Below are 25,799 nucleotides of genomic sequence, written 5' to 3'. Positions count from 1 at the left end.
TCCGCGCTCCCCCCCCCCGCCTCCGTCTCCCGTAGTTCCCCCCCCCCCCCCCCGCACAAACCGCAGAAATCCGCTTATTATCCGTTTATTAAACACCTCTCCGTTTATTAAGTTATAAAATCGGAAGCTTTAAAATCGGCCGTATAAAATAATCACGGGTATGAACAGCAAAGGAAAACAAACAACCGTTTCATTCAGACGCAGGGATTTCCTCGGATTTTACCCGAAATAATTAACAAAAATTAATAATTATAATAATAAAAATTAATAATTAATAACTAACAAAACGCCCTTCCCCCAGGCCCACAGCACGGTTCTGCGTCATGACCCAAAGCGACACAGGGGAGCGAGGGCAGAACTTCAGCAATCGGACAACAACAATGGAGTTTCAGGCGCTTCTTCACCTGAAGCTTCACAGCATTGAAAGCCATAAAGGAAAAGGCCTGATGAGGAATTATTGCTTTAACAAGTTGAGGCAGCACCCTGGCTAGCACGGCAGCAAGGCGTGGAGGCCACGGCTGTGAAGGTGCGGCTGCTGCCCACCCATGTGCTCAGCCCACAACACGCTGAGAGGGCAAAAAGTGCCTAGAAGCAGTAAAATTGGGAGGAAGCGTGGAGCGCACTAAACCCTCCACCCCCAAGGGATAAAACCGAGGGTGAGAGCCATGCTGCTGGCATCCCGGCCCCTGGCCGAAAGCTGTGAAACAAAATGCAGGGACAGGGCGAGTGGCTGCAACCTCCTCAACACAGAGAGCTCATCTTTGTGCCCTGAGGGAGAGCAGGGATGGGTCTGGGCCATCCGACGGCCCCAGGTGATGGGCAGGAACACATAGGAGAATGAGCCTGCAGTTAAGTGTGGGCCACTGCTGCCTGCTCGCCTTTTTTCCTGTATGAGTGGCAGAAGGTGAAGGAGATGTGTGAGATGTGTCCTTGAGCCCCTGCAGGCTGGCACTAAGGAAAAACTTCAATTTCACAGCATGGCTGAGGCCAGAGGCCCCCCTGGGCCCATCTGCTCCCCCACAGGGCCACCCTGAGTAGGGGGCCCAGGCCTGTGTCCAGGTGGTTTTGGGAGATCTCTAAGGAGGAGACTCCACAGCCTCTGTGGGCAACCCGGGCCAGGGCTCCGACACCTGCACAGCACAGAAATGCCTCCTGGTGCTCAGAGGGAGCCTCCTCCAGTTTGTGCCCACTGCCTCTGGGCCTGGCCCTGGGCACTGCTGAGCAGGGCCTGGCTCCATCCTCTGTGCACCCTGCCTTCAGGGATTTGTAGGCATCGGTGAGATCCCCCTGAGCCTCTTCTTCTCCAGGCTGAGCAGTCCCAGTTCTTTCCTCACAGGAGAGGTGCTCCAGTCCCTTCATCATCCCTGTGGCCCTACATTTGACTTTTCCCAGTATGTCCAGGTCTCTCTTGTACTGGTGGGCCCAGAACTGGACACAGCACTCCAGGTGTGGCTTCACCAAAGCTAGGCAGAGGGGAAGGATCACCTCCCTTGACCTGCTGGCAGTACTTTCCCTGATGCAGCCAAGGGTAGCATTAGTCCTCCTTGCAGCAAGGGCACAGTGCTGACTCTTGTTCTACTTGGTGTCTACCAGGACTCTTAGTACCTTTTCTGCCAAGCTGCTTTCCAGCTGGGTGGCCTCTAGTACGTCATGCCGCCTGGGGTTATCCCTCCTCCAGTGCAAAGGTAGACGTTGGATTAACAGGCAGATTAATTAGGCAGAGACTAGGTTAGCAATGAGAAGAGGTTAAAGTACAGAGCTGAGGAGAACGCTGGACATTTTTCAAGGCAAAGAAATAACCCTGATTCCTATAAACTAGGAAGCATCGTCCTTCATTAATAGCTCTTTCCTTCCAAAAGGAAGAGGTCTGACTCTGCAGACCAGCTCTGAGCAGCGTGCACACTAGAAAGGAGCACCAAAATGCTTGTGTCAGCTGTCACCTTAATGCCACACACATAGTGTTTGCCATCATTTTGATCCCAGAGGAGGAGGATGTGCACCAATTACTGGGATCACAATTTTGTGGAAATTAGCCAGCTTGCACATAGAATTGAACCAAAGGCTGTACCAAAAGCACATGGCTGGATGTGGAACATTAGTGTCTCTAGCACAGGACGGAGAGCTCTATGGTGGCCAAAGCTGTTCTTCCTTAGCCATCCGCCACAATTGGAATAAACAGGCAGGGAACCATTTATTTGAGCCCTTATCTACATAATAAGGATGGGCAAAGACTACTTTCCTGGTTGCCAATTCTGTTTCTGTCCTTGCTTTCCGATGTCCAAGTGCCCTCCAGTAAGGCTAAAGCAAGACAGATGCTCCCAAGGAGACCACAACCATCTTGGGAGCCCAGGGAGATGCTCTTGGCTGGACTGGGACAGTCCCAACAGCCTCAGACCATCCGTGACTCCACAGCACATCCAGCCTCAGAGCCACAGCAGGTTGAGCACAGGCCTCGCACAGCTCCGATGTGGTGCTGTACACAAAGCACAGGAAAGGTGCTGAGTGCGGAGTAGGTTTGAAGCACACGTTAACAAGCTTGCCATAAGGCCATACTGTGCTCAGATTATTGCAAGACTGGGGCATGCCTTGAGGCTGGAGTTGCGCTAGGGCCCTGGATTCCAGCTCTGCTCACGTTGATCCCAACCAAACACAGACACAGAGCAAACTGTTGCTGCCCAAAGGTGCGGGAGGTGGGGGTAGTGTTACTAACTTAACTTGCAAGTGAAATGCCATAGCACATCACCAACCTTGATGGAGTCCTGAGAGATTCTGCCACCTATGTTGGCTGGGCAGAGCAGCTGAACCCACAAAAGGAAGTCAGACAGTAAATACCTGAACACAAAGAGAGGAAGGGGAACATTACAGCAGCCTAGTTCCTTCTGGATGAACCAAGAGGGACAAAGAAAAATTTAGACTAAACCCTGCACAGCTGTGAGTTTCAGAGTTATCAGGCAGACGCTACTGATGCCTCTTGGGCACATTTTTTTCCACGTTCCTGACAAGTCTGATCCTGAATCCAGGGCCCAAATTCAGGTCTCATTCATCGTCTCCAGAAACCAGCCTACATAAGAGCAGCACCACCTGTTTCACAAAGAGAGGGCTCCAGACCCACATGGGAGACAGCAACCAAGGCCCCAGCATGTGCTGAAATCAGCTACCTCCCTCCCCACCCTCAGCACCAAGGGCACTCAAACGCATTTGCCTCCAGGTCAAGCGCAGAAGAAATCTGTTCTTCTCTTGACAAAGCAAATGTTGATTGCAAGATGGCATGGGAAATCCCTGTCCCACAGCCCTCTGCTAAGAGAGTGAGTCCAGGGAAAAGCACAGCAGCCTGTGGCTTCAGTGCAGCGTGGGCTGAGCCCAATCCTCATGGATCGGGTAGGAGGGGAATAAGAGTTGACAATCTCCCCCAAGGCCATGGAGGTGGTGGTGGGGAGACTATTCCTCATTTTAGAGCCAAAACAGCCTGCCCCATCCCAGCAGAAAAGTGTAGGGGATCTCAAACTTGCCTTCAAAAGACAAGCCCACTGTCTTCATGGTTAAACCCAGTCCAGCTACTGTGCTGTCCCAGCCAGTGAATGAGCACATAACAAGATTGCCAACGTGCTACAGAGGGGCAGCCCAGGCTGGCCTGGCAAAGAGCAACTTTCCCAACCCTTCACCTCTGTGACCTGGCGACAAGCAGTTCAGGTGACAGCATAGAGCTCCTCACGGTCATTCTGGCAGATCTGATAGCGACAAGTGAGCTTCTGTGACCAAGCCCAGGGCTTCTTATGCTTGTCCCGAGGCGGAAGCAGGAAAGCAACACTGCCAGCCACCAGCACATGCCAGATGCTGTGGGTATAGTAATAGTTCTCATTGGTTTCCATGAATGCATATACTGAGATGGCGATGAAAGCCAAGGTGATCCCTGGTAGGAGGTAGAAAACCCAGCGCTTCCATGAGGAGGGGTAGCAGTGTCTGCGCTTTACTCCGTGGTAAACCTAGAGGTGTGAGAGCACGGAAGGGTTAAGCCAACTAGAAGCTTATGCAGCGGAAACACACAGCACTGCTTGACCCAGGAACATCTATTAAACAGTCCTCACAGCAAAAGGGTATGCCTGCTGCCTCTGTAAAACTTCAGCCTCCCCTTGTCTTGGGCCCATCTCTTGTGTGCAAGACCCCCCATACCCAGCTATGGCATCAAAGCCCTGCATGCAGAGGGCAATGTTGATGCCACAGTACCAGGACACAGGCAACAGCCAGCCATTCTGGCAGGACTCTCCAGCTGCTGGTGTGCACTGAAATGAGGGGAGACCTCATTAACGTATACAAATATCTGAGGGAGGGTGTTGAGAGAATGGAGCCAGTCTCTTTTCAGTTGTGCCCAGTGACAGGACGAGAGGCAATGGGCACAAACTGAAGCACAGGAGGTTCCGGCTCAATATGAGGGTCACTTCTTTACTGTCAGGGTGACAGAGCACTGGGACAGGTTGCCAAGAGAGGATGTGCAGTCTCCTTCTCTGGAGATATTCATAACCCGCCTGGGTGCCATCCTGCGGGAGGTGCTCTAGGTGATCCTGCTCTGCAGTGGGGTCAGACTAGATGATCTTCAGAGGTCCCTTCCAACCCCGCCCATTCTGTGAATTGGAGCTGCAGCAGCCAGACTGTGCTGAGACCCATAAGCAGGGGATTTCTCAGCTATTGGAGGGACAGAAGGCGCCTTGCTCTGTGCTCTGTCCACCAGGGTGCTTCAAGGAGATCAGCTCCCATGTGTCGATGTTCTGGTAAGTGGGGCCTGCTCTGTCACCATCATTCCCTGGAAAGGAGCAAAGGGCAGCAAGTTCTGTCTGGCTGCCTGTACTTACCCATGCTGCAATCATGATGACGAGGGCAAAGAGGCAGGGACCCATCATGTTCCACACCCCTCTGCGGTCCAGCTGCAGGGACATGGCAATTAACAGGGTCCCCAAGACGAAAAGGACCTGGGAATGAGACACCACATCAGCAGGTCATCTGCTGCTAGGGCACAGATGGCTATGCCAAAGGCCTAAGGCAAGGAGAACTTCATCTCCTGGCTGCCCAGCCCTGCGCACATGCATGACTCAGGAGCAGCATCTTTAGAAGGAGAAACCGGAGGACCCACAAATACTTCCCCTCAGTCCTTTCTGGCACAGTCCCTACAAGCATGCAGGTTCATGATCCAAGATCCTAGGATAAAACCACCCTCTGATTTAAAAATTAGGGTGGATGACAAACAGCCTTTGTTACCAAGATGGGCAATCCAGAGAGCAAGGCTATCTTGCAGGCTGCAGAGGAGGAGCTGCTGTATGCACTGTCTTATTAAAGTGCTGCCACAAGAGGGTGCAGCACGGCCACCTGTATCTCGGCTGGCTCACGCCTGGCCCTGCAGCGGAGGAGCGATAAAGGTCTGACACTCACGTATTTCAGAATCTTCTTTACCCGAGACATGCACAGGATTGTCACCCAGATGGATACCACAGAGCCCAAGAAGTCACAGTACTGTAGTGTGTCATAGTCCATAATGCACATCACAGCAACGCCTGGCTGGTCACATGCGTGGTAGAACTAGAACCAGGAACAAAAACAAAGGCTAATATGAACTCAGCAGCCCCACTCAGCTTTCTGGAAAGGAGAAGCAGGAGAAAGCTCAGCCCATGGTAGCCAAGATCCCTCCTGACAGTGTCTCCAGGAAGCTTCACCAAACCAGCACAGTGTTACAGAAAAAAGTTGGAGAGCTGCTATCAGTCTGCACCCTCCCAGCAGCAGCTGAGATCTCTTGGGACAGTAACCTTCAGCAGAATGCCCCAACCCCATCTCAGCTCCCAGGGGTCCCACCCCCAAATACGAGCACCTGCAGCGTGAGTGGAAGAACTCAATGAAAATAACACTCCTGCCAAACTCTGAAGGGGCAGGACATGTCCATGGAGGTGCTTGTCCGATGATCCTAGAAGCTCCTTGTGGAGCTTGAGCATGGACAGCTCCACCAATGACTTTAGTCCAACGCAGCAGGCATGATCCCCTTCCTGATGCTAACGGGGAGCTGGCAGGGGACCTGACAAAAGACAATCCCTACCGTGGAGAAGAACATGGTGTAGGTGTAGACAGAGGCCTCCACCAGGTAGTAGCGATAGACAGCAACTGCTATTGCTGGCAGGAACATGAGGTTACTCAGCGTGAGCAGAAGGGTGGCCAGGTTCTGCGCACCAACAGACTGGGCCTTGGTGTCATCCGTGCAGCTCCACCCGCTCCAACCTGCGGAGCAGAGAGGCCTGTGTGGATCTCATGTGCCCTGCCTGCAGCATCCAGCAGCAGCCTGGGACCCCTCAGAAGCAGCAGTAGCTCCCCAGGACTATCCCCACACCTCCTCTCCATTGCTCTAGAAGGCAGCATGTTAGGAGGAGGAAGGACAAACCCACCCACCCCCATTGGGAGCCCATCAGAAGCCCAGCATCTCTGGCAGCTTACCCATTGACCTCCACTTCACCCAGGACCCAAGCAGTATTTATACTGAGCAGCTGGCTTTAATAGCTTTGCTGTTTGCAGTTGCTGGCTAATGAGCTCTGCTGCCACAGCCCTTCTTGCTAATATGCTCTATCAGCCACGCACACTCCTGTTCTCAGGATGCTCGCTACTCATTGCATGCTCTGCTTTGGAAAGTGGCTAGCCCATGCTACTAAGTCTTGGGGAAACCCCAGCAGAGCCCAGCAGCTGTTCCAAGGACGTTCCCCAGGTTATTCCCATGTGGCAGGGGCCGTTCTACATAAAGCACAGGTCTGTCCAGACTGATACTTTTCTTCTATAGTAACTCAACGCACATGCTACTTTCTGGTGATAAACCAAGCATTTGAGCCTCAAATGCTTAGGATGCTCTCTGCTGCAAGCTGAGTACAAGATACTGCAGTGGAAGAACCCTACAGATCCCAGGAACCAGGGTGGAAAGTGTTCCACAACATTAAGGAAGCCATCCTGTCCTACCTCCTGCTCACAGCAGGGCAGACTGCAAAGCCAGATCAGGTTGCTCTGGGCCCTGTCCAACTGAGTTTTGAAAATTCCCAAAGACAGAGACATGGATATTGTGCAAAGGTGAACAACTCTGATGGGAGAAAATTTGTTTTCTTACCTTTAGCTGGAAGTTTCCTGGCTGCAAGCTGTGTGGCCTAGAGAATTTCCTAGAGAACAACGCAAAGCTCTGGGCTTGATACTGGGGTCAATTCTTAGCCTGCTGACCAAGGACTGAGCTGACAGTCTTCTATAAACTAAGCTTTACTTTTTTATATAATTATTTTTATTCAAAGTTAGGATGCCCATGCCCTCCTTTTGGGGAAATGAGGCAGCCTGGGTACATGCAGGCACTCCGCAGTCAGAGCGGAGTTAAGAGTTGCATCCATCCCATTACGGTGCCACAAGAAACAAGCCCAGCAGCTCTGTCCCTTTCTCCCTGCTCTCACTGCAGAGCCCACAGGAGGCTGCTCTCTTCAGTTTATTTCTGGGTCATGAATATGCAGCTGGGGCATTTTGCTCCAAGTGATTCAGCAGAAAGCTGTCCTCAGCCTGATTCCTCATCTCCCCTGGGGTGCTGTGTGCTTCCCAGGACCTGGCACCCCTTGAGGAAATTAGGATGCTGCTCTCCATTGCAGTCCTAGCCTAGTAGCAGAACTGCAGCAGACAGCAAGGACATGCTGGATCACGTCCAAAGCAGCAGTGAACCATATTTTGCCTTGTCCTTCTGCTAAAAACAGATGCAAGTATCCATCCAAGCACAGCACAGCTATCATCTTCCCTACACTAGTGTCTCCTGCCCAGTCTTCTTATCTCATTATTATATTAGCATCTGACACCAATGTTCCTCCTCCGGTGGCACCTCCAAGTCTAAGGGTTGTCTTGCATGCTTGCTCTTGAGATAGCATGAGACAGAGCACCACAGCAAAGCACAGACGGGGACTGCCAGCCCAGCCTCATCACGTCCCGTATCAGGGCATTACATAATAAGCTGTCCTGAAAGGCACATGCTCTGATGCAGGTGCTTTCAGGCAGCCCTGCTGGTATCCAGATCTCACTGGGGATGCTCAGAAGCACCTCCCCAAGCCCTGGGGGACTCAAAGCTGGAAGTGACCTTTCAGCAGGAAGCTGTCCTCAGCCTGATTCACCATTTCCCCTGGGGTGCTCTGTGCTTCCCAGAATTCCTCAGGGGAATCAGGATGCTGCCCAAAGAGGGCACCGTGGGTATAGACTGCACTTTAGGCAAGCGCTGTGACTCCAGGATGTTCATAACAGCTGTGGCAGACCCTCTTCCCTCCTGTCTAAACAGCAGCATGGAAAAACGTGGTCTCCCCTTGGGAAGGATAGCAAGGCCTCCTAGGAAAATGCACTCACCAGCTTTACAGCTGCAGCCCGCATAGAGGTAGCCATGTCTTCTCAGTAGACTGCACTGTCCATATGGCCCACAGTCATTGAAGCAGGGGGTGAGGTATGCTATGATGGTCACTTTGGCTTCTGCGGTGTTACATTCACTGCAATGAAAGCAGACTGTCTTGGTACCCTGGTCCTTCTGGGCAGCCGTGTGCCAAGGGAGCACTCTGCTCCTGGGGGTCTGAAAGAGCCTGGCCTCACAGTGCCCTACCCCCAGCCACTCTCACATACACAAATTCTCTGCTATTTCGGCACAGGGATCCCTCACACCACAGCCAACAGCGGATCTGCTTCATTGCTCCCAAGAGATAAGAGCATGGTCGACTCCCTCTCCACTCAGACTGCCAAACCGAAGTGCAGACATCCCTCAACTCTTCCCCAGACTCCCGTAAGAGGCTCAGATACCCCTGACTAGGAGTCAGGCCCAGCAGTTGCCAGCACCACTTCTTAGAGCATGCTCGGCCCCTTACAGAGATGAATCACCAGGAAGGCAAACCGCTGGACTATGAGTAGAACTGAACACATTTCAAAGACTCCTTGAGGAAGTAACAGCAGCATTTTCATTTATAGCACAGCTCTTTCCAATTTATCACCTCAAAATACATCTGGGGAAGCTCACCCAGGCAGATTCCACCACCCACATGCAGTCAGCATGAGACATGCCAGCTCAGCACCAGACAAGCTGCTTGAGGGCCCACAAGAGAGCAAGTCAGCACTGCCACCCACCTCCTCCCCCTCTGTAGCCATGGCTTCATTGCTACCACATGAGATGAGACCACGACAGAAGGCAAGACAGTGACGACAGGCATTTGCTTTTGCTTATGTTAGTCAAAGGCAGCAAGGTAGAGTGCTCCAAAGCAGCCTCGAAGCCACGCAACACAGCAGACTCACCCCTGGCCCTCTGGGCAGATGAGCTGCAAGGAAAGGAACCAGTCATCTGTCTGGGGATACAGGACAATCACCATCGCTTCTGCAGAGGACGTACTCACACTCAGAGGGTAGCCCTGGAAAAAAGCTTAAAGACAAGAAGGTGCTGTGATACACCAGGACCTGGGGAGAAGGGCCTGCAGCAATTCCAAGCTGAGATCAGCTGCACAGGAATCACATGCTACTATAGCTCCTTAGTCCCATCCTCGAGGGATACTGCAGGATGGAGAGCATCCTTGCTCTCAGAGGCCCTTGTTGTTTCTGTCAGCTCAACTCTCAGCACCTGTCTAGAAACACAAGGCAGCTGGGACAGCCTGTTTGCTTATTTAGTCCTCCAATGCAGAGTTTGGCTTCTCTGCACACCAGCAAAACCTTGACCATCCCCAAACCTGCCAACAAGGCTGGAAGAGAGCTAGGTGCTAACCAGGTCTTCCTTTGATGGAGGCTAACTCCTGGTTCCAGACTAGCACCTGCACCACAGCAACTCAGGGCATGTGCTGGAACTGAGTGATGAAGGCCTCAGGAGGGCTTGCACCAAAATCAGCTTCCCCAAGACAGTCTACAAAGGACCCAAGTCAATCTGAGGTCATGAGGTCTAAAAGCAAAGTCCTGAGGCAGCGTAGCTGAGCTGGTGGCAGGTGTCAGTGGCTCTCATACCTGTACTGCACTTCCGCGTGGTATTGAGGGACAGCACCGGCGAAGCAGCACTCAGACATGCTACCACAGTGGCATTGGCCTGGCTCAGAGACGTCTGTGCAAAAAAAAACATTCCATGTGAGGGCACCTCGGTGCCTTCCCCCTGCACAATTTATCTCCCACACTGCCCATGTCCTATGGGAGCAGCAGGTGATATTAACTGCTGCAGATCAAGGTCATCCACCAATTCACCAACTCTTTCTGGGCAAACCTGCATTCACCTCGCTCTGCACCGTCACTGCATTCTGCCTTTGCTGAAAGGCACAGGAAGAGAGTCTCTCAGGGAGACTGCACGGGTGGAAATGCCGCCCAGGCAGGACATTTACACTAGGGCATCGCTTCAGCATGAACGCGTGGTGGCAGCAAACAGAGGCAGCAGGACATCAGCCCTTGTAACGGCACTAACTAGCCCTTGTGACAAACATCACAGTCACACTTTCAGGTAAAATGATTCCTTGGTGCCACCAAAGGAGTATGGGAATCAGTGACTCAGACATGAACATGCCTGGGTTTCCCTGAAGAGCTTCCTCTCTTGGTGGCAAGGCTCTAGGTTCCCACAGAAGAGATGGAGACGCAGTTACCTTCCATTTCCTCTCCTTTTCAGTGCTGCCAGCACATGCCAGTAAGCTGTGGCATTTCAATTGGAACTGACAAGCAGGACATCATGGAAGTGGCTAGAACAGGTTCAGAGTGCTTTGTGACAACAACAACAAAAAAAAACGGAAATAGTACTGCTGGTACCTACAACCCCTGGAATTTGTTGACAAACCAGCCCAGACACAGGGGCAGAGACAAGCACTGCAAAGAGAAGATCATCACACAAATAAAGCTACTGCACCTTGTTAAGCAGGAGATTCACCACAAGGGAACCCCCGCTGTCCATGCCAGTGTTCAAGCTGAGGAGAAGGAGGGTTGGGGAGATGGAGTACACGGGCACAGTTGGACCATTCAGGAGCCTGTACCGCACAGACACCACGTCCAGGTCCTCCCGAACAACAGGCTGATTCTGGAGACAGAAGCTCCTCTGGTCAGATGCATTGCGTAACGCCGTTCCTGTAGACTGAGTGGGGCTCCCTCCTGTTCCTGTGCTACCTGGTCCAGAACCAGCTTGGCTCTGGTTTAGGCTGAAGTTAAGAAATGAACTGGTACTTCCCGGCCTACAGTCTGTAAAGGAAAAAAAGGAGAGGAGTCAGAAGAACCAGGATCAGAACCTCAACCAGACAGGGCCCCAGGAACTTCAGACCTTCAAGCAACAGCATAAACTGTGGGGGTATTTCAGCTGCTTCAGACACTTCAGTATTTGTTCTCATCTTCACAGGGGAAACTCTAACATCAGCGTCCACAATGTGGGGCACTGACAAAAGCCAGACAAATGGTACAGTGGGTGGCAACACCCTGGAGCTGCAGAGAAGCAGCTGGCAAGCAGAGGAACAGAAGAAGGGATTACGCACAGCATCATAACAACGTACCCAGCAGCCACGGAATATTCACTAACCGATAACTGAGCACAGCACTTAACTGTCCCATAACCACTGGCTGCATGAAAGGCTGTAGTAGTTTCCCAGACCTGGGCATACAAGGCTAGGCAAAAGAGATAAATTAACCCAATAACAGCTAAAGGCACAAACCATAAAGTCATAGTAACTGGAGCCAAATGTGACATTTGAAGACTTGCTGGAGCCTGTCTGTAGCTCCCAGAGACTCTAATGCCTCTGGTGTTGCTGTGTGTCCCCTCTCACACTTCAGATGCCAGTGCCACGTCCTCGAGCATAACAGATCAGGCTCTGCTTTGAGGAAATGATAGCAGAAACCCTAGCAGAAGAATACTTCCAAAAACTATGCCTAGTTGGCGAGCTTGCAAGACTCCCAACAGTCAAACAGGGATGACTGTCACGTTACAAGTGCCTGTCACAGCCACAAGGACTCCGTGACCTCCTCAGGCACGCAAAATTGAGACATCTCATTACAACCCAAGATGTTGCCCCAAGGAAACCTCTGAGATGATTTCCTGTCTGTAGCCTGCTTATGGCCGATAGTCAATATATCAATACAGTCTAGTGCATCTACCCAAAACTATTCTCCTCACCAGATTTTAAGCTAGTCACAGCCTTTGGAAAATACCACTGCTTCAGAGATCCTGGCACAGGCATTTCCAGAATAGGAAGGTCCAGGGAGTATTCCTCTCGGATGAATACTAGAGCCTACACTTTTGATACCAAAGCAACAGCTAGATCTCAGCCCCCAAGGTTATGCCCAGGCAACCAGCATGCTTGGGAAACACAGGACATCACAGCCAGCCAGCCAAAGGCCTGAGAGAGACATAGCAGACACAAAGTTCTTGCTGATCCCTCCCATAGGGGTAGAGAAAATGGAAGCCCACCTGCGAAAGAAGTCAGCATCTCCATGGACACACTGGCATTGGCAGTGCCAAGACTCTCCACCGTGATCTGCAACCACTTCTCCCAGGGGAGTGAATCCAGGCCCAGGCTGCAGTTTACATTCCCTGTACAGGTGACGATCCTCTGAAAGGACTGTGGCAGAGTGATTGAGCCCAGCACTATCCGCACAGTGCATGCTTTCTGCTCACTTGTCATGCAGCTTCGCAGCTCGAACCACATCCTCGCGGTGTACTTGGGAACAAAGACCCTGCAGGAGAAGCAACCAGCAACTCGCACAGCTTGTACTCTGAACACAGACCAGCCACAACCCACCACAGAGTCCCATGGGCATTGTGGCAAGAACTAGATTGCCCTGATTTGTGTTGTGAAAATCTTTCCCAGGGGAAGAGTCTCTAAGAACTACCAAATTTCTGCCTTAGACCTCTAGGTCTACCTGCAAAGAGTCAGAGAAGGGCCCTCTTGTGTGCTGCCCATACAAACCTATCACCCTGATGCCGGGAGCTTGTTAAACACACTCAGAGACCCCCAAGCTCCAGAGCACAGTCCAGCCCAGCATGGAAACAACAGTGGCTTACCCTAAACAGCACCAGCGGGAAATCTGACCCCATACCTACGGCCCCAAGCGTTTCCAGCCGCTGCTCTCACTCACTTGACATGCAGAGGCTTAGCAGGTGAGATGATAGTTTGTGGCATGGCAACACCAGGCTCCAGAACAGGCATATCAGTGAGTCTAAGCACAAACATATCTGCCTGAAACATATAGGTGCAGGGAGTGGAGAAACCCTGCAGGAGGGGAGAGCAGACTGGTCAGCTGTGGCAAGACACACTGGACAGAGTATGCTGGCTGTTCGAGATGCTCACCAGAGCTCTTACCTTCACTTCAATTCTGCCAGCAGCCTCAGGGAGATGTGCAGCAATGAACCAGTCTCCTGCAGCAGGGCTTGTAACGTTCACAAAAGTGGTGTTTTGCACAGCACTGCTCAGAGTGATGCTTATGTTATAGGAAGGATGGACAGTCGCATTTGCAGGAAAACGAGTGCCCAGAGGATTAATTACAGGAGGGGCTCCATAGCGAAAGTGCCTGCAAGAGAAACCAGAATGCAAGTAAATCAGGGGAGGTATATACACTTGCAAGATAAACTGGGATACAAATTCATCAGCAGACACCCAGGTTGGCCTGAGATCAGAGAGGCTACAGGCTGGAAAGAAGCCACATATTGAAGTGGAGCACAGAGCTATCATTTTAATCTGGTGAGGACTGGCTGGTATTACCTTATCTTGGGTTTATTTAGAGATTAGTTTAACTTGACTGCTTATTAAGACAAGGATTTACATCATTCCATCAAGCCTGAAAGAAAATTTCCATAACACACACTTAGGTTAAGCCCCAGTCACAAGACTACTTTTTTTTTTTTTTTTTCCTTTTATAACCATCAGCAAATTCCCCCTATAGCCAGCTAGGCTAAACCGTCAATTAAGAGCTTTCTTTTTATAGAAAAGATCTGCATCTTTCCTATTCCCTCCATTAAGGAGGGCAGACAGTCTAAAAAGACACCAAGCAAGGCCTGTGTGACTGACTTTAGAACACAAGCACCTCTGCTTTAAGATAAGCAGCTCAAAGTTTGAAATATGAGAAAAGCAGGCAGCTAAGTAATGCATGGGATATTTGGACAACCAATTTGGCATTCAATTTGCTCCATTTTGGGACTACTAGAGCACTGCAACAGAACAATGAACAATAACAGGTCCAGCAAGCAAGCATTACAGATTATGTGTCATTAATCTGTTTGAGCTTAGCTAAACTGATCTTCACAGTCATTTCTTAGGCTATTGTTTAGCTGTTGTCTTGTCCCTCACATCCCTAAAACTGCTGGAAAGCTTTCTGGGATGCAGAAAATACAAAGATCATCTGTTTCAGGCTGCTCGGAGCAACAGAGCACTTATCTGTGCCCAGAACAGACTAGGTAATGTGCAAGCCAGCTGGTGCACCAAACTTCAGTCGCTTTTGGAGTGGCTGAAACTTCAGCAAGCTGCAGCCACCCCTGTGGTGTAGGTCCTAGCCATGTAAGGTCTCTGAGAGTCCAAAGCGCCTCTCAGGGAACCACCTGCCTAGGAAGCTTAGTACCCTCATGAAATACAGCTCAAAGTCTCAACCTATTTCATCTCAAATCCTCCAACAACTCAAGAACTGTTTTAAGCAATATTTATTTTGATGTCATTGAATGTTCCATCTTCACATCTTCAAATCTTGTTTTGTCGTGTCAGCAGGATTAGGCATTCCTCTCTTATCTGTGCTCCATACACAGGCTGCTTCCTTCAATATAGTGTTTCTAGTCTCTTCAGCTCCTTTGTACTGGGGAATTTGTCCCCCTTCAAACGTTTTGCATCCTCTCAGGCCCTCTGCAGTTCTGCCACATCTGTGCACAGTACCATGCACAGGATCAAGAGACACAGAAAGGTCCACGAACACCTTTGCTAATGAACAGCAACAACAGCCTCATTGTGAAGCTCTCTCCAGCATTTCTAAGACATAAGACATGTTTCTTAGACATAATATTTGATCCACTGGTAACATGAAATGCTCCTACAGATTTAAAAAACAGAGATTTAGTGTCAGTGCAAGACCAAGGAATTGTCTGCTGCAACTGGCAAACAAATACACAGCCTCCTACAGACAAACAACTGCATGAGCAACAAGGACAAGGGAAAGATAAGAAAGCCCACGTGTGCAAGCAATGGCACAGGGACATACATACACTGTGACCTCCATGCTGGTACACTCCGGTTCTTTCCCCCTGGACGCTTGCAGAAGCCAGCGAAGCAGCACAGTATCTTCTGGCACGTGGAAGTGGAAGACCTTGGCATTCCCATACCAGCTGTAGAAGGACAACTTCTGTGCACTCTGAGAGAAGTACTCGGAGACATACAGGGAGTCTGAAAGGGAGAGAGCAAAGCAGCTGCTGGGGTGGCTGCTGGGAGCAGGTTGCAGGGCTACAGCCACCAACAGACGCACACAGCAGTTTTAAGGCAACTGGAGAGAAGCCCTTTGTGTCCTTAATTTCTCAGTCCAATTCCTCTAGATACTTGGTGATCCACTGCACTCCTCCCAAAGAATGAGATGAGATCGAGCGGCCAGAACTGCGCAGATCCCTACTAAACTGTCCCCTACAGCCAGACAGCACTGGAGGAACCTTAACCATGCTCCACAGAACATGCTGTCAAGATGACAGAACACCTGAGACACTGAGGAGGAGGAAAAGGTCAGGAGGAAAAGCTGGTGGCAAGGAAAGCATGGCAGAGTAGGCAGCAGCCCAGTCCCAGCACCTTAGGCAAACCATGCACAGCAGATTGACAGGGTAGGACGAGGCGGGTGCAGGTAGCACAGGGTGCTCTGTGCTCCACACAGGGAATTCGGCTGCCATTTATGGTGCTAACAGGCAAGAGCTGTCTTCATCGGTTTCTGTTGAGCATGTGGGCTGATGTTATCAGTCCTCACAGGCTCAGGACACACGCACTGTGCCACATGCTGTCCTCCTGCAACACGCAATGTGACAAAAACCTACATGCTGCAAACTGCACTTTGCTTTCAGAGATGTACCTTACAAAGCCTAAAGATTTTCCTACCTGGAAGAAAGGCTGCCTGAATAGCGTTAACAGCCCTAGAGTAGGCTTGATCATGCAAGAGGACAACAGGTTTTTAGTGAATGCGTCAGAGGACTACCTAGGTCTTCCATCATCCCTCTGCCCAGCTGTGCCTACAGATCACCCCTAGCCTGCAGATAATTTCACCTGCAAAATTGTATTGGAGTCACTGTCAGCAAGAAAACAACCAGACTACAACTCGGGGACAGAAGAAAAACATCACACGAGGGTTGGGAAGAGGGCAAAACTGCGGTGAGAGAGCGGAGCCAAGGCTATTCTGCCCACCAGAAAACAAGGTTCCTCACACTCAGCAAGGGGAGTAGAAGAATGTGTCCGCACATCTCTACCAAGACCTCCCAGATGCTACTTTTCTATGCTAGAATTCTCTGGAGTGGGGAGAAACTTGTAGCTTTCAGATTCACATGCACTGCTTTGATCAGAAGATAAAGCAGCAAGAATTTTTTAACTTGTCTTCATCTAATGCTGCTCGGGGTCATGTGGAAACACACAGGACCCAACTGAGCTTAAGTAAGGTGCCAGAAAAAGAGGAAGAACACTCCTCAGGCAGGAGCAGAGCCTTGGGACATGCTTTGTGCCAAGAGGAAACTAATCCCAGCAGGAAATACGATTCATGCCCCAAAGCAGGACGCATGCTAGCCTGAACACACGACACCGCAAAGAGACAGGAATAGTAATAATGGGTTTAGTTTCCTGGCAAATTACCAAGCTAAAGCCTCCAGGCAGATTGCAAACCCAACAGAAAGGAGGAAACAGGAAAGCAAGAAATACCAGCCACACAGCTTTCACTGCTGTCAAAGCACAAGCCAATGGGAGAATTTACTCCGCAAGGAAAAGGGCACGCTGGCGGAACACCGCAGGCACCTTCCCGCACCGGCTGCCCCAGCCTCACGCCACGGGATCCTGCAGGCAGAGCCCGCACAGGGCTCCAGGCACAGAGGGAAAGGTGAGCCAGGATGGGACAGCACCAAGCCCACTTGCAGATGACAAGACAGGAATTGGCTGAGACCTGCTGTAAACCCAGCTATATTTAAGGAACTACAGAAGAGAGAGATCTTTAATCAGCAGCTTCTCTGCACCTAGTTGCTCTCTGCATGCACACAGCGCGTTCATTTCAGTGACGTTTGGGGACAGGCACAGGACAAGGGGAGACGCAGACAGAAGGAGCAATAAGGCTGGGATTGCCGTGGCCCTGCTCAAAGGAACCGGTGGAGTAGGACAACCTGAGCAGGGATACACCGTCCTGCTGGTGCCTGACCTTGACGGAAGCTGTTCCACCCCTACTGGTGGCCAGGCTCTGCATGGCCAACAGCTGCAGCCAGCACCCACCAGCAGGTCCTCGTCCTCAAAGGGCCACAGCAGCTGAAGAATTATGTGTGAGGTTTTGGGAGAGGAGAGGGCTGGCAGGCTGTACAATTAAGAAGTCAAGCAATCAGCAGTGCTTTTTATTAAAGACCAGTCAATTACAATGAGCGAGGTCAACCACAGCACCCAGGGAAGGTCTGCAGACCTGCTCTGCCTCAGCACAGCCTGTGACAGCTACCAGGTTAGCACAAGAGCCATGGCTGAGCCAATGTGACAGCAGCATGCACAAAGTCCAATCACACGTGGTTTCTCTTGGAGACAATCCACCCAAGCTCCTGTTCTTAGGCTTTGCTATGCTGGGCACCCAAGAGCTGCATCCAGGAAATTAGATGAATTGATTCCCACTTCACCCTCAGCCTTGGGTTGACAAGGAAATGCTACACGTGGATAAAACCAAATATTAGTACAGAAGAGACAGAAAGACAGGTCTCCACAAGACAAGGCCTCCTTCAAAAAGCAAGTTTCAAATGTATTAAGCAAAAAAAAACGAAAAAGTGTTTTTAAGAAAACAAACAAAACATAGCAGAACCACAGCAGCAGAGAGGAGATGCGTTCTTTGAATTTCAAAATAAAGAACCACATGCAATAGCTTGGATTTGCTCATCCAAAGATTATCTCATTCTACTTTTAGACATAATATGTTGACCGTTGGTTTCAGAGCTTCCCACAAACATGAAGAGGTCCCAGTTTCAAAGCAGATGCAAGTGTCTCTGGGGTTTCAGAAGGGCCAGTACTTCCAAAGGCAGCAGGCTCAACCTTTTCAGAGCTTAGGCCAAGGAGCAGCTCTAAAGGTTCATAAAGGGTCTATGAAAATGCCTGTGTAAAGCTACACCAACAGTGGTCAGTCTGACTCAAGACAAGAAATGACTATGTGGCAGTTTTTTTTGTTTTTTTTTTTTTTTTTTTGCCATTTATAATGTAACAGAAACCCTATTCCTTTGGTCCGTGTCAAAATTCCATCTTTACATGTTCCAGAAGAAGGTCACCTCACTCCTCTGGGGCAGACCTCATCTTTACCAGCTCTCAGATCTAATCCTAACGTGGCATTTCTCCCAGCCGACAGGATGACGCCAAGAAAAACCTAACAACACACCTCAAATACAGGGTAGCTTTCCTCTGGGCTGGGAACCCAGCTAGCAGGATGCCAGAGGAGGGTGGGCCTGGGGCAAAAGGACATCTCACCTTGGTCTCATAGGCTTTCTGGAGCAGCCTACATGCTTTGCAGACTATGAGGAAGTACAGCATGATAACCACCATCAGCAGCTGATAACCGCAGTCAGCGCATTACCCCCACAGCACGCCGAAGCATCTGAACAACCTCCCATGCCCACACTTTCCCAACACTGCAACGCCTGGTTGCACCTCCAGAGGATGGGGCATGGCCCCCAGCCAGCACAGCCTCTGCCATATGCACGGTGGGAGCCCTGGGCATGCCACCGCAAAGAGCTGCCCACTGCTCCGCTCACGCTGCCAAACCCTCTTCCAGCCCACTCGGGCGCCAGCTCCTGCCCATCTGCCTCAACCTAGTGGAAGTAAACTCACCTGAGAAGCAAAACCACAGCTACCACCACAGGCCCTGATCTCCCCAGGAAAGAGATCGATCTCTTGCTGCTCTGCAGCACCTGGTACAACCGGAACGAAGCACTGCTCTGCTAGAGCACAGAGGACAATTTATAGAGCTCCCGAGCAACAAATTACTCCACAGATCACAACGCTGACCAGCTCAAAGCAACCTCTGGCACCGAGCTGAGGGACTTTCCTCAGGTCTGCGCTGTGGACAGAAGCTTCTGCCCACTGCAAAACAACATTTGGCTGATTTTCCTCAGGGCCCTCGACCTCCTGGCACCCTCCCCATGTCCCGGAAAGGCAGCCCTAGGGCTTCCATGGGCCAGGCACCACCTCTGTCAGTTGTGCCCCTGTCCCCATCCCTGTCCCCGTCCCCATCCCTGTCCCCACACCACACACCCCAAGCCTCCTCCTGGCCAAAGGGCCAACGCAGAGACCAGGGCCACCTCGGTGAGCACCAGCATGGCGGGGACACCGCAGCATTTCTCGCTTTGGTGCCTCCGGACAAACTTTGCTTTCTCCCCACGGCCGGGCTGGCGTGGAGACACCCGACGGCCGCGGTGACATCTGCGGGGCTGGGGACGCCCCCGGCCACCGCCGGTGGTCCCTGGGGAGCAGAGCAGAAGGGAGCACGATAACCGCAGGGTCCCCCGGGAGGGGAGGCCTCTCCCCACTCCTCCTCCTTCTTCCCAGCCCAGCCCGGCTCGACTCGTCCCGGGGACACCCGAGCGGACAGCTCACGGCCGAGCCTTCCCCCAGCCACCCGGACTCACCGGAGCCGGTGCTGTTGCCGTGACCGGCGGGGAGCACCAGGAGCTGCAGGAGCACCAGGAGCTGCAGCAGCGCCAGGAGCAGCCGCAGCGCCGGGCCGGCTCCCTGCGCCATGGCCGCCCGCCTTATCCCGGCATCGCCGCCCGCCGCCGCCCGGGGCTCCGCAGCGCCATCGCCGCCGCCGCCGCCCGCTTCCGCCGCCGCCACCCCGCCCCGCTCCGCCCCCGGGACAACCGGGGCCGCCGGGGGCCGGGCCGGCGCTGCGGGTCTCTGGGAGGGGCCTGGGGGGAACGTTTGGGGACCCCGGCCCAAGAGAGAGTCTGGGGGGAGCCCGGGACGGGCGTGGGGTTGGTGGGGTCCCCCCAAGGCCTGGCACGGCCCTGAGGGATCCCCGGGATGAAAGCCGGGACCTGGGGACACCACTCATCCTGGGGACGTCGCAGAGCCCTGTCAGCACCCTGAGACCGTGGGATAACCCCAGGGAGCCCTGAGACTTCACAAGGCCCTGAGGTCCCCCTGGCATGCCAACAGCCCAAGAAGTCCCCGAGAGCCCCAAGAGAGTGACCTGGGGTGGGCTCAGAGCCCTATGGCCATGTGCCCTGGGCCCCTCCCAAAATCCCAGAGGCGTCCCAGCACATCGAGGCTTGCCAGGGGTATGCCCTGTGACCACCAGGAGGTCTCTGGGACAGCCCCAGTGAGCGGTCCATGTGTGGGCTGGGGTCTGGTTCATCCTCATGCTGTGGCCTTCCTTCTTGTGCCCCTGTGAGGGCAGCAGGAGCTCACCACCTTACGGCCTGCTACCCAGCCAGGCTCCACACACACTGCCGGAGTGGTGCAGCCACCTGCCACAGGAACAACAGTGCTGGGAAAACAAAGGGCTTAAGCTCGCCGTCATCCTTGTCTGCGGATGCCATTGCGGCATGGCAAGCCCTATGGTGACTCTGCCTGGGTTGGTGCAGTTGGTCTTTGGTTCCCCTTCCTTCTCCTCCTTGTGCTGCAGCGTGGTGGCCTTGCAGTGGGAAGCAGCATGCTTCCTTCTCTGTCACCCTGGGCAAGCCGCATCTGATCCGTCGCGGCTTGGTGCGAGAGACCGGCTCCTTGCCACGGCTGGCCCTCCCCAGCCTGCTGGCACCAGTGGGCTCTGCGCTGCCCCACCCCAGGGGCTGAGCCCCTGGAGTAGCACGGGGCACTGCCGGATGCATCATTTCATGTTAATTCTTGCTTCAGCTGCTATGTACACAGGGAACAGGTTATTCGTCTCTTGTCAGTAACTTTCCATGTGTACCATGGCTGAAATACTCCCCTTTCCCTGCTGACCCACCCCAGCGCAATCATACCTCAGAAGCTGTGTTCTCTGTGCCTGAGATCAGTGACCACAGCTTTTTTTAGCACGGAAGTACTGCTGTTCTGTTGTCACAAGTGGGGTTGGCCTCGAAAGCGAGGATATGACCTCACACTCACTCTTCCCGAGAGAGAATGTCAAGAATTTCCTAGAAAATTCCTTGTTTAATGAACTAGCAGAGATTCTTTATCTTCCTTGTGTACCATTAAAACTCCTGGAAATCCCATGTGTGGGCTACATCTGAAATTTGCTTGTTTGTGTGGTTAAGGGTTTGTTTGAGGGTTCTCTGGAATTCGTGATGATTTTTGCCACATTTTTCCCAGGCAGAAAATCCAGCTGTAGTGGTTTGGAAACCCCCAGGTGAGCTTCTGTCTTCACTGAAATCTAAGGGAGCATGGTCCTATCAGGACCAGAGGTTCTGTCTAACTTCGACATTTGACTCTGAATAAAGTGCAGGTGCCTGTGCCAACAGGCCAGCCTGTGTAATGGCTAGGGCTAACAGCAACTGCTTACTGCTCTTTGGTCCATGAGTCCTCGAGCTGAGCCCGTCCTCAGGAAGTCACAGGAGGAACAACCGACTCTTGATCATGTCTTTCTTACAAGGTTTCAAACAGGCCTTGGGAGAAATGGTGAGTATGTACTGAAACATCCCCATCTGAAGCTATGATCTGGAAAAATAACTCATGGTGACTTGGCCAAATTCTATGGAGCATGAATTTTGATAAATACACTTCTACTGTTAAAAAAGGCACTCAGCTGCTCAACCATTGAAGAAGGTATAAAAGCTTCCTGACCAAGCAGCTGCACATTTTGTTGTATTGCTTTCCATAAATCCATAGCTGGGATCCTCCTGGCCATACACAAAGGTCTCTAGAGAGCACAGAGCTGGCACAGTCTGCTCCCATATCTGTTTGTCTGATTCTGGTACAAGGAAATTTAAAAAAAATAAATAAAGTAGATCAGGGTGGAAAACGCTATGTTCTAACCGGGTCCTGCACCTGGGACAGGGCAACCCTGGCTATACGTACAGACTGGGCAATGAGACGCTGGAGCGCAGCCCCGCAGAGAGGGATCTGGGGGTTTTGCTTGATAGCAAGCTGAATATGAGTCAGCAGTGTGCCCTGGCAGCCAGGAGGGCCAACAGTATCCTGGGGTGCATCAAGCACAGCATTGCTAGTCGGTCAAGGGAAGTGATTGTCCTGCTCTACTCTGCACTGGTGCGGCCTCACCTCGAGTACTGTGTGCAGTTCTGGGCACCACAGCACAAAAAGGACATGAAACTGTTGGAGAGTGTCCAGAGGAGGGACTAGAGAGGAAGACATATGAGGAGCGGCTGAGGTCATTTGGCCTGTTCAGCCTGGAAAAGAGGAGGCTGAGGGGAGACCTCATTGCAGTCTACAGCTTCCTCATGAGGGGGAATGGAGGGACAGGTGCCGATCTATTCTCTTTTATGACCAGCGATAGGACCCGAGGGAATCGTCTCAAGCTGCGCCAGGAGTGGTCACTGCACCAAGCCTGTTGGAGTTTAAGAAGCGTTTGGACTGTGCACTTAGTCACATGGCCTGAATTTTTGGGTAGACCTGTGCGGTGCCAGGAGTTGGACTCGATGATCCTTATGGGTCCCTTCCAACTTGGGATATTCTATGATTCTATGATTCTAACCATCTCCAGTTAAAGCCTGGAATTGTGTCTACCTTGCAGCTGATTGCCTAATTGAATTCACTGTGGCAGGGGATCTGGAAAGGAAGAGTACTGAGTCCCATGAGCATGGATCAAAACTCTGCTGTGAGTTGTATGCTCTAACTTCAGGTGGAATATTAGACATTTCTCCATCATTGCAGGAGACGGGTGAGAGGCTTTCTGTTGTAGTCCATGGAGTAACATGATCCAGCAACGCTTTGAGTGGCTCAGGTCTTTTCCCATCCATCAACTTCATCACAGGATCTCCTTTCTTGCCGTGCCTCAGGAGCCCCATATGTGGCAGGCCAGGCACCAGCTGGCTCCTTGGCATGGCTGTGCTCTTCTGTACAGTCCCTCAAGGCAGCCCAGCAAAGGGAAGGGTAAGAAGCAGAGAATCAGCAGCAGAATAAATACAACTCTCTAATTCTCAGTCCCAACTTTGCTATGTGCAGCTTCCAATGGTATTCCAGAATGAAAAAATAAGAAGTCAATTGTTTCAGTGTAAGGTGACACAGATACAGAACTATGATCTAAACCAGCAGACACTGAACTTGAACTGACTATTACAGCTCAGGAAAAATATCCTGGAGTCTTCACTGATGGTTCAACAAAATTGTAGTCTTGGTGTGCAGAAGCAGTCCAAGAAGCCAGCAAAATATGGTGATGTCATCAGGAAGGGCTCCGAAGACAATAGAGAGGACATCATTTGCCTGCTAAAAGCTTGGTGCACTCACATCTATGCAGTTCTGGCCTCTGGACGCAGTGGACATAGAGTCCTGAAGAGGTCAGCTGAGATGGTCATGGGCATAGGGTAGCTGCAATGTGAGTAGGGCTGGGGAAGGCTGGGATTTTTCAGCCTGGAGGAGAGGGCACAGAAACTTTACAAGATCACAAGGTGAATGTGGACCTGGTGCTCATTGGGTTCTGCAATACTAGAACTAGAGACCATCGATGAGTCTAGTAGATTGGTTTAAAATGGATGAAAGGGACTTCATATGAGGCAGGGAGGGAGAATAAACTTCTGGAAGCTGCTGCCACAGGAGGTTGTAGAAACAAATGGGATCAGCAGGTTTATAAAGGGATTAGCAAATTCATGAACAACAGGTCAATAAACAGATGCCGAAGGCAACATGCAGGAATGTATGCTCTGAAATCATAATTACTGCTGCTGCGGATGTTGGAAGAGCAAAACCAAAAAAGGCTAGGCTCGTGTGATGTCCCTAAATGCCATGTCCTGTTGCTGAAAACAACACTGGGTGAGATGAACCAATGATCTGATCCAGCAGAGCATTTCTTATATTCTCAGTTTCATAATCCTTAGGCACATTCAGATCTTCTCAGGTGGTTGGTGCATGGTAGGAAGACAGGCAATTAGCAGGAAAGAAATGTTTGCATTTCCATTCCAAGCTGAAAATCTGATCAATGTCAAGTGGAAAACATCCAGCAGGCCCAACATGAAAATGCTGTAATTTCATTGAAAAAGGTTGCTAGAGGTACAGTCTAGTCACAGTGGAAATCTGGATAGATCTAGTTGTCAAAAAAGACATGGTTAGCCACAAGAAGAAAGTGGGAAAACAGTGCAAAGGAGTTGTGGTAAGTTTCTGCTGTTTAGTTGATGAATGACTCCAATACTGCAGTGACAGCGCCGAGAAGGAATCTGTGGTCAACATCAAGTTACCACAGGCCTGCTCCTTCTCCTCTCAGATGTAAAATCCAAGACCTGGAATCTGCCACAAATATCTCCAACGGCAAGGGATTCATCATGTTTAATGCCTTTTTGGTCATGGGGAACTCACAGAGTGAGACCTCACAGGTGAACTTGGAGGGGGATCAGCAAACAGTTTTTCTAAGATATTGCTTGTAGTGTTAAACTTTTTGTGATGTCAAAGAAGAGCAGACAATGTTTTAAGTTCTGATAATGCTTGTTTTTATCAGCCCCTTTCTCTCTGGAGGGACCTATATAGCTGTGCAGTTGCTGGTGCTTTGTATGGCTGATCCACTGGGAGCAGTCTCTGCTTTTAGGAAAGGAAGGAGAGAAAGTATTTTAAGTCCTTCATCAAAACCGATGTTATAGAGAAGGTTGACTCTGTCTTCTTTGACTACTTTATTTTTCCCACTGAATCAACACCTTCCTTATGAGGCTTTAAAGAAGAAAACTCCAGCAAGCTCAGTAGCCTGATGTCTGAGATCCGACAAGGAAACCTCTCATGAAAGGGGTCTTGAGAGCTGGAAACAATTACAGAAAACAGAGATGTAAGGGCATAAATCGAACCTGTACCAGTGCAGAGGAAGGGCAGGAGGAAAACAGCCTGGATAAACCAGCGCTCTCAGTTGCCAGAAGGAACCACTGACTGGAGATGAGGCAAACCCATTAACAACACGTATTAGGAAAGAGCTGCTAGCCTGTAGGGACATGATCAAAGGACCAAGACACAAAAGAATATATAGCTCACAAGAGTCTTAAAGGCCAAAAATAAAACATCCCATGAGGAAGGTGTTGATTCAGGAGAGACAGGAAAAGTAGTCATAGAAGAGAGAAAATAGAATCAGTCTTCACAAAAATGTCATTTTTGATGAAGGACTTACAACTGGCAAAAGAGCAGTCGGAGAAGGTGGGCAGATGCTGAAAAGAGTGCATTAAAGTATATTTCAGTGATTCCAGTGTTTTTAGACTGTTTGCCTTAAAAAAAAAAAAAAATCCCTTTTACCTCAGTAGCTGATTGAAGCCATCACACACCACCAGAATCTTTGAGAAACCATGGAGAGTAATGGGGTTGCTGAAGCAAGACAATAAGCTCTATTATCATTAACAGGGCAAAGGAGGAAACTGGGCAACTATAAACCAGACAACTTCAATTCACAAAACAAACAAACAAACAACAACGACAAAAAACAGTGGGACATTTAATCGAAGAAAGGGATGAGTAATAACCATTGCTATTGCCAAGAATGAATCATTTCAGATGAGTCTGTTTTCCTTC

At 50.9% G+C, this 25,799-nt stretch overlaps 1 protein-coding gene across 4 annotated transcripts; it reads right to left on the bottom strand.

The window, feature by feature from the left end:
* Nucleotides 1-69: 69 nt before the first annotated feature.
* PGAP6 (post-GPI attachment to proteins 6) lies at nucleotides 70-20,961 on the bottom strand. 4 transcript variants are annotated; one of them, XM_035548887.2, is made up of 13 exons: nucleotides 19,799-20,010; nucleotides 15,191-15,368; nucleotides 13,308-13,515; nucleotides 13,084-13,217; nucleotides 12,416-12,681; nucleotides 10,874-11,199; nucleotides 9,997-10,090; nucleotides 9,304-9,427; nucleotides 8,377-8,513; nucleotides 6,077-6,255; nucleotides 5,422-5,568; nucleotides 4,848-4,964; nucleotides 70-3,983 (listed from the first exon to the last, which is right to left on the bottom strand). In XM_035548887.2, the coding sequence occupies exons 1-13, from the start codon at nucleotides 19,908-19,910 to the stop codon at nucleotides 3,687-3,689; spliced, it is 2,319 nt and encodes a 772-aa protein (XP_035404780.1). In that variant the 5' UTR covers nucleotides 19,911-20,010; the 3' UTR covers nucleotides 70-3,686. The 4 variants fall into 4 exon arrangements, with proteins under 4 accessions (XP_035404780.1, XP_050569830.1, XP_050569829.1 ...); XM_050713873.1 differs by lacking the exon at nucleotides 15,191-15,368 and having other exon boundaries at nucleotides 70-886; nucleotides 19,799-20,955; XM_050713872.1 differs by lacking the exon at nucleotides 15,191-15,368 and having other exon boundaries at nucleotides 743-3,983; nucleotides 19,799-20,961.
* Nucleotides 20,962-25,799: the final 4,838 nt, after the last annotated feature.

The sequence above is a fragment of the Cygnus atratus genome, chromosome 15 (assembly GCF_013377495.2).
Source record: "Cygnus atratus isolate AKBS03 ecotype Queensland, Australia chromosome 15, CAtr_DNAZoo_HiC_assembly, whole genome shotgun sequence".
NCBI lineage: Eukaryota > Metazoa > Chordata > Aves > Anseriformes > Anatidae > Cygnus > Cygnus atratus.
Note: the sequence above shows the minus strand (reverse complement) of the source record. Positions and strands in the feature narration are given on the sequence as shown.

Bases quoted from the DNA above. Each gene is read 5' to 3' on its own strand.
- PGAP6 (XM_050713872.1), bottom strand. From the start codon at position 20,532: ATGAGGATGAACCAGACCCCAGCCCACACATGGACCGCTCACTGGGGC. The intron at 9,428-9,996 runs GTATGAGAGCCA...CTTGTCTTTAAG, and splicing joins CACGCGGAAGTGCAGTACAG to CTTTTTTCCAGGGCTACCCT. The intron at 4,965-5,421 runs GTGAGTGTCAGA...TCTCATTCCCAG, and splicing joins TAAAGAAGATTCTGAAATAC to GTCCTTTTCGTCTTGGGGAC.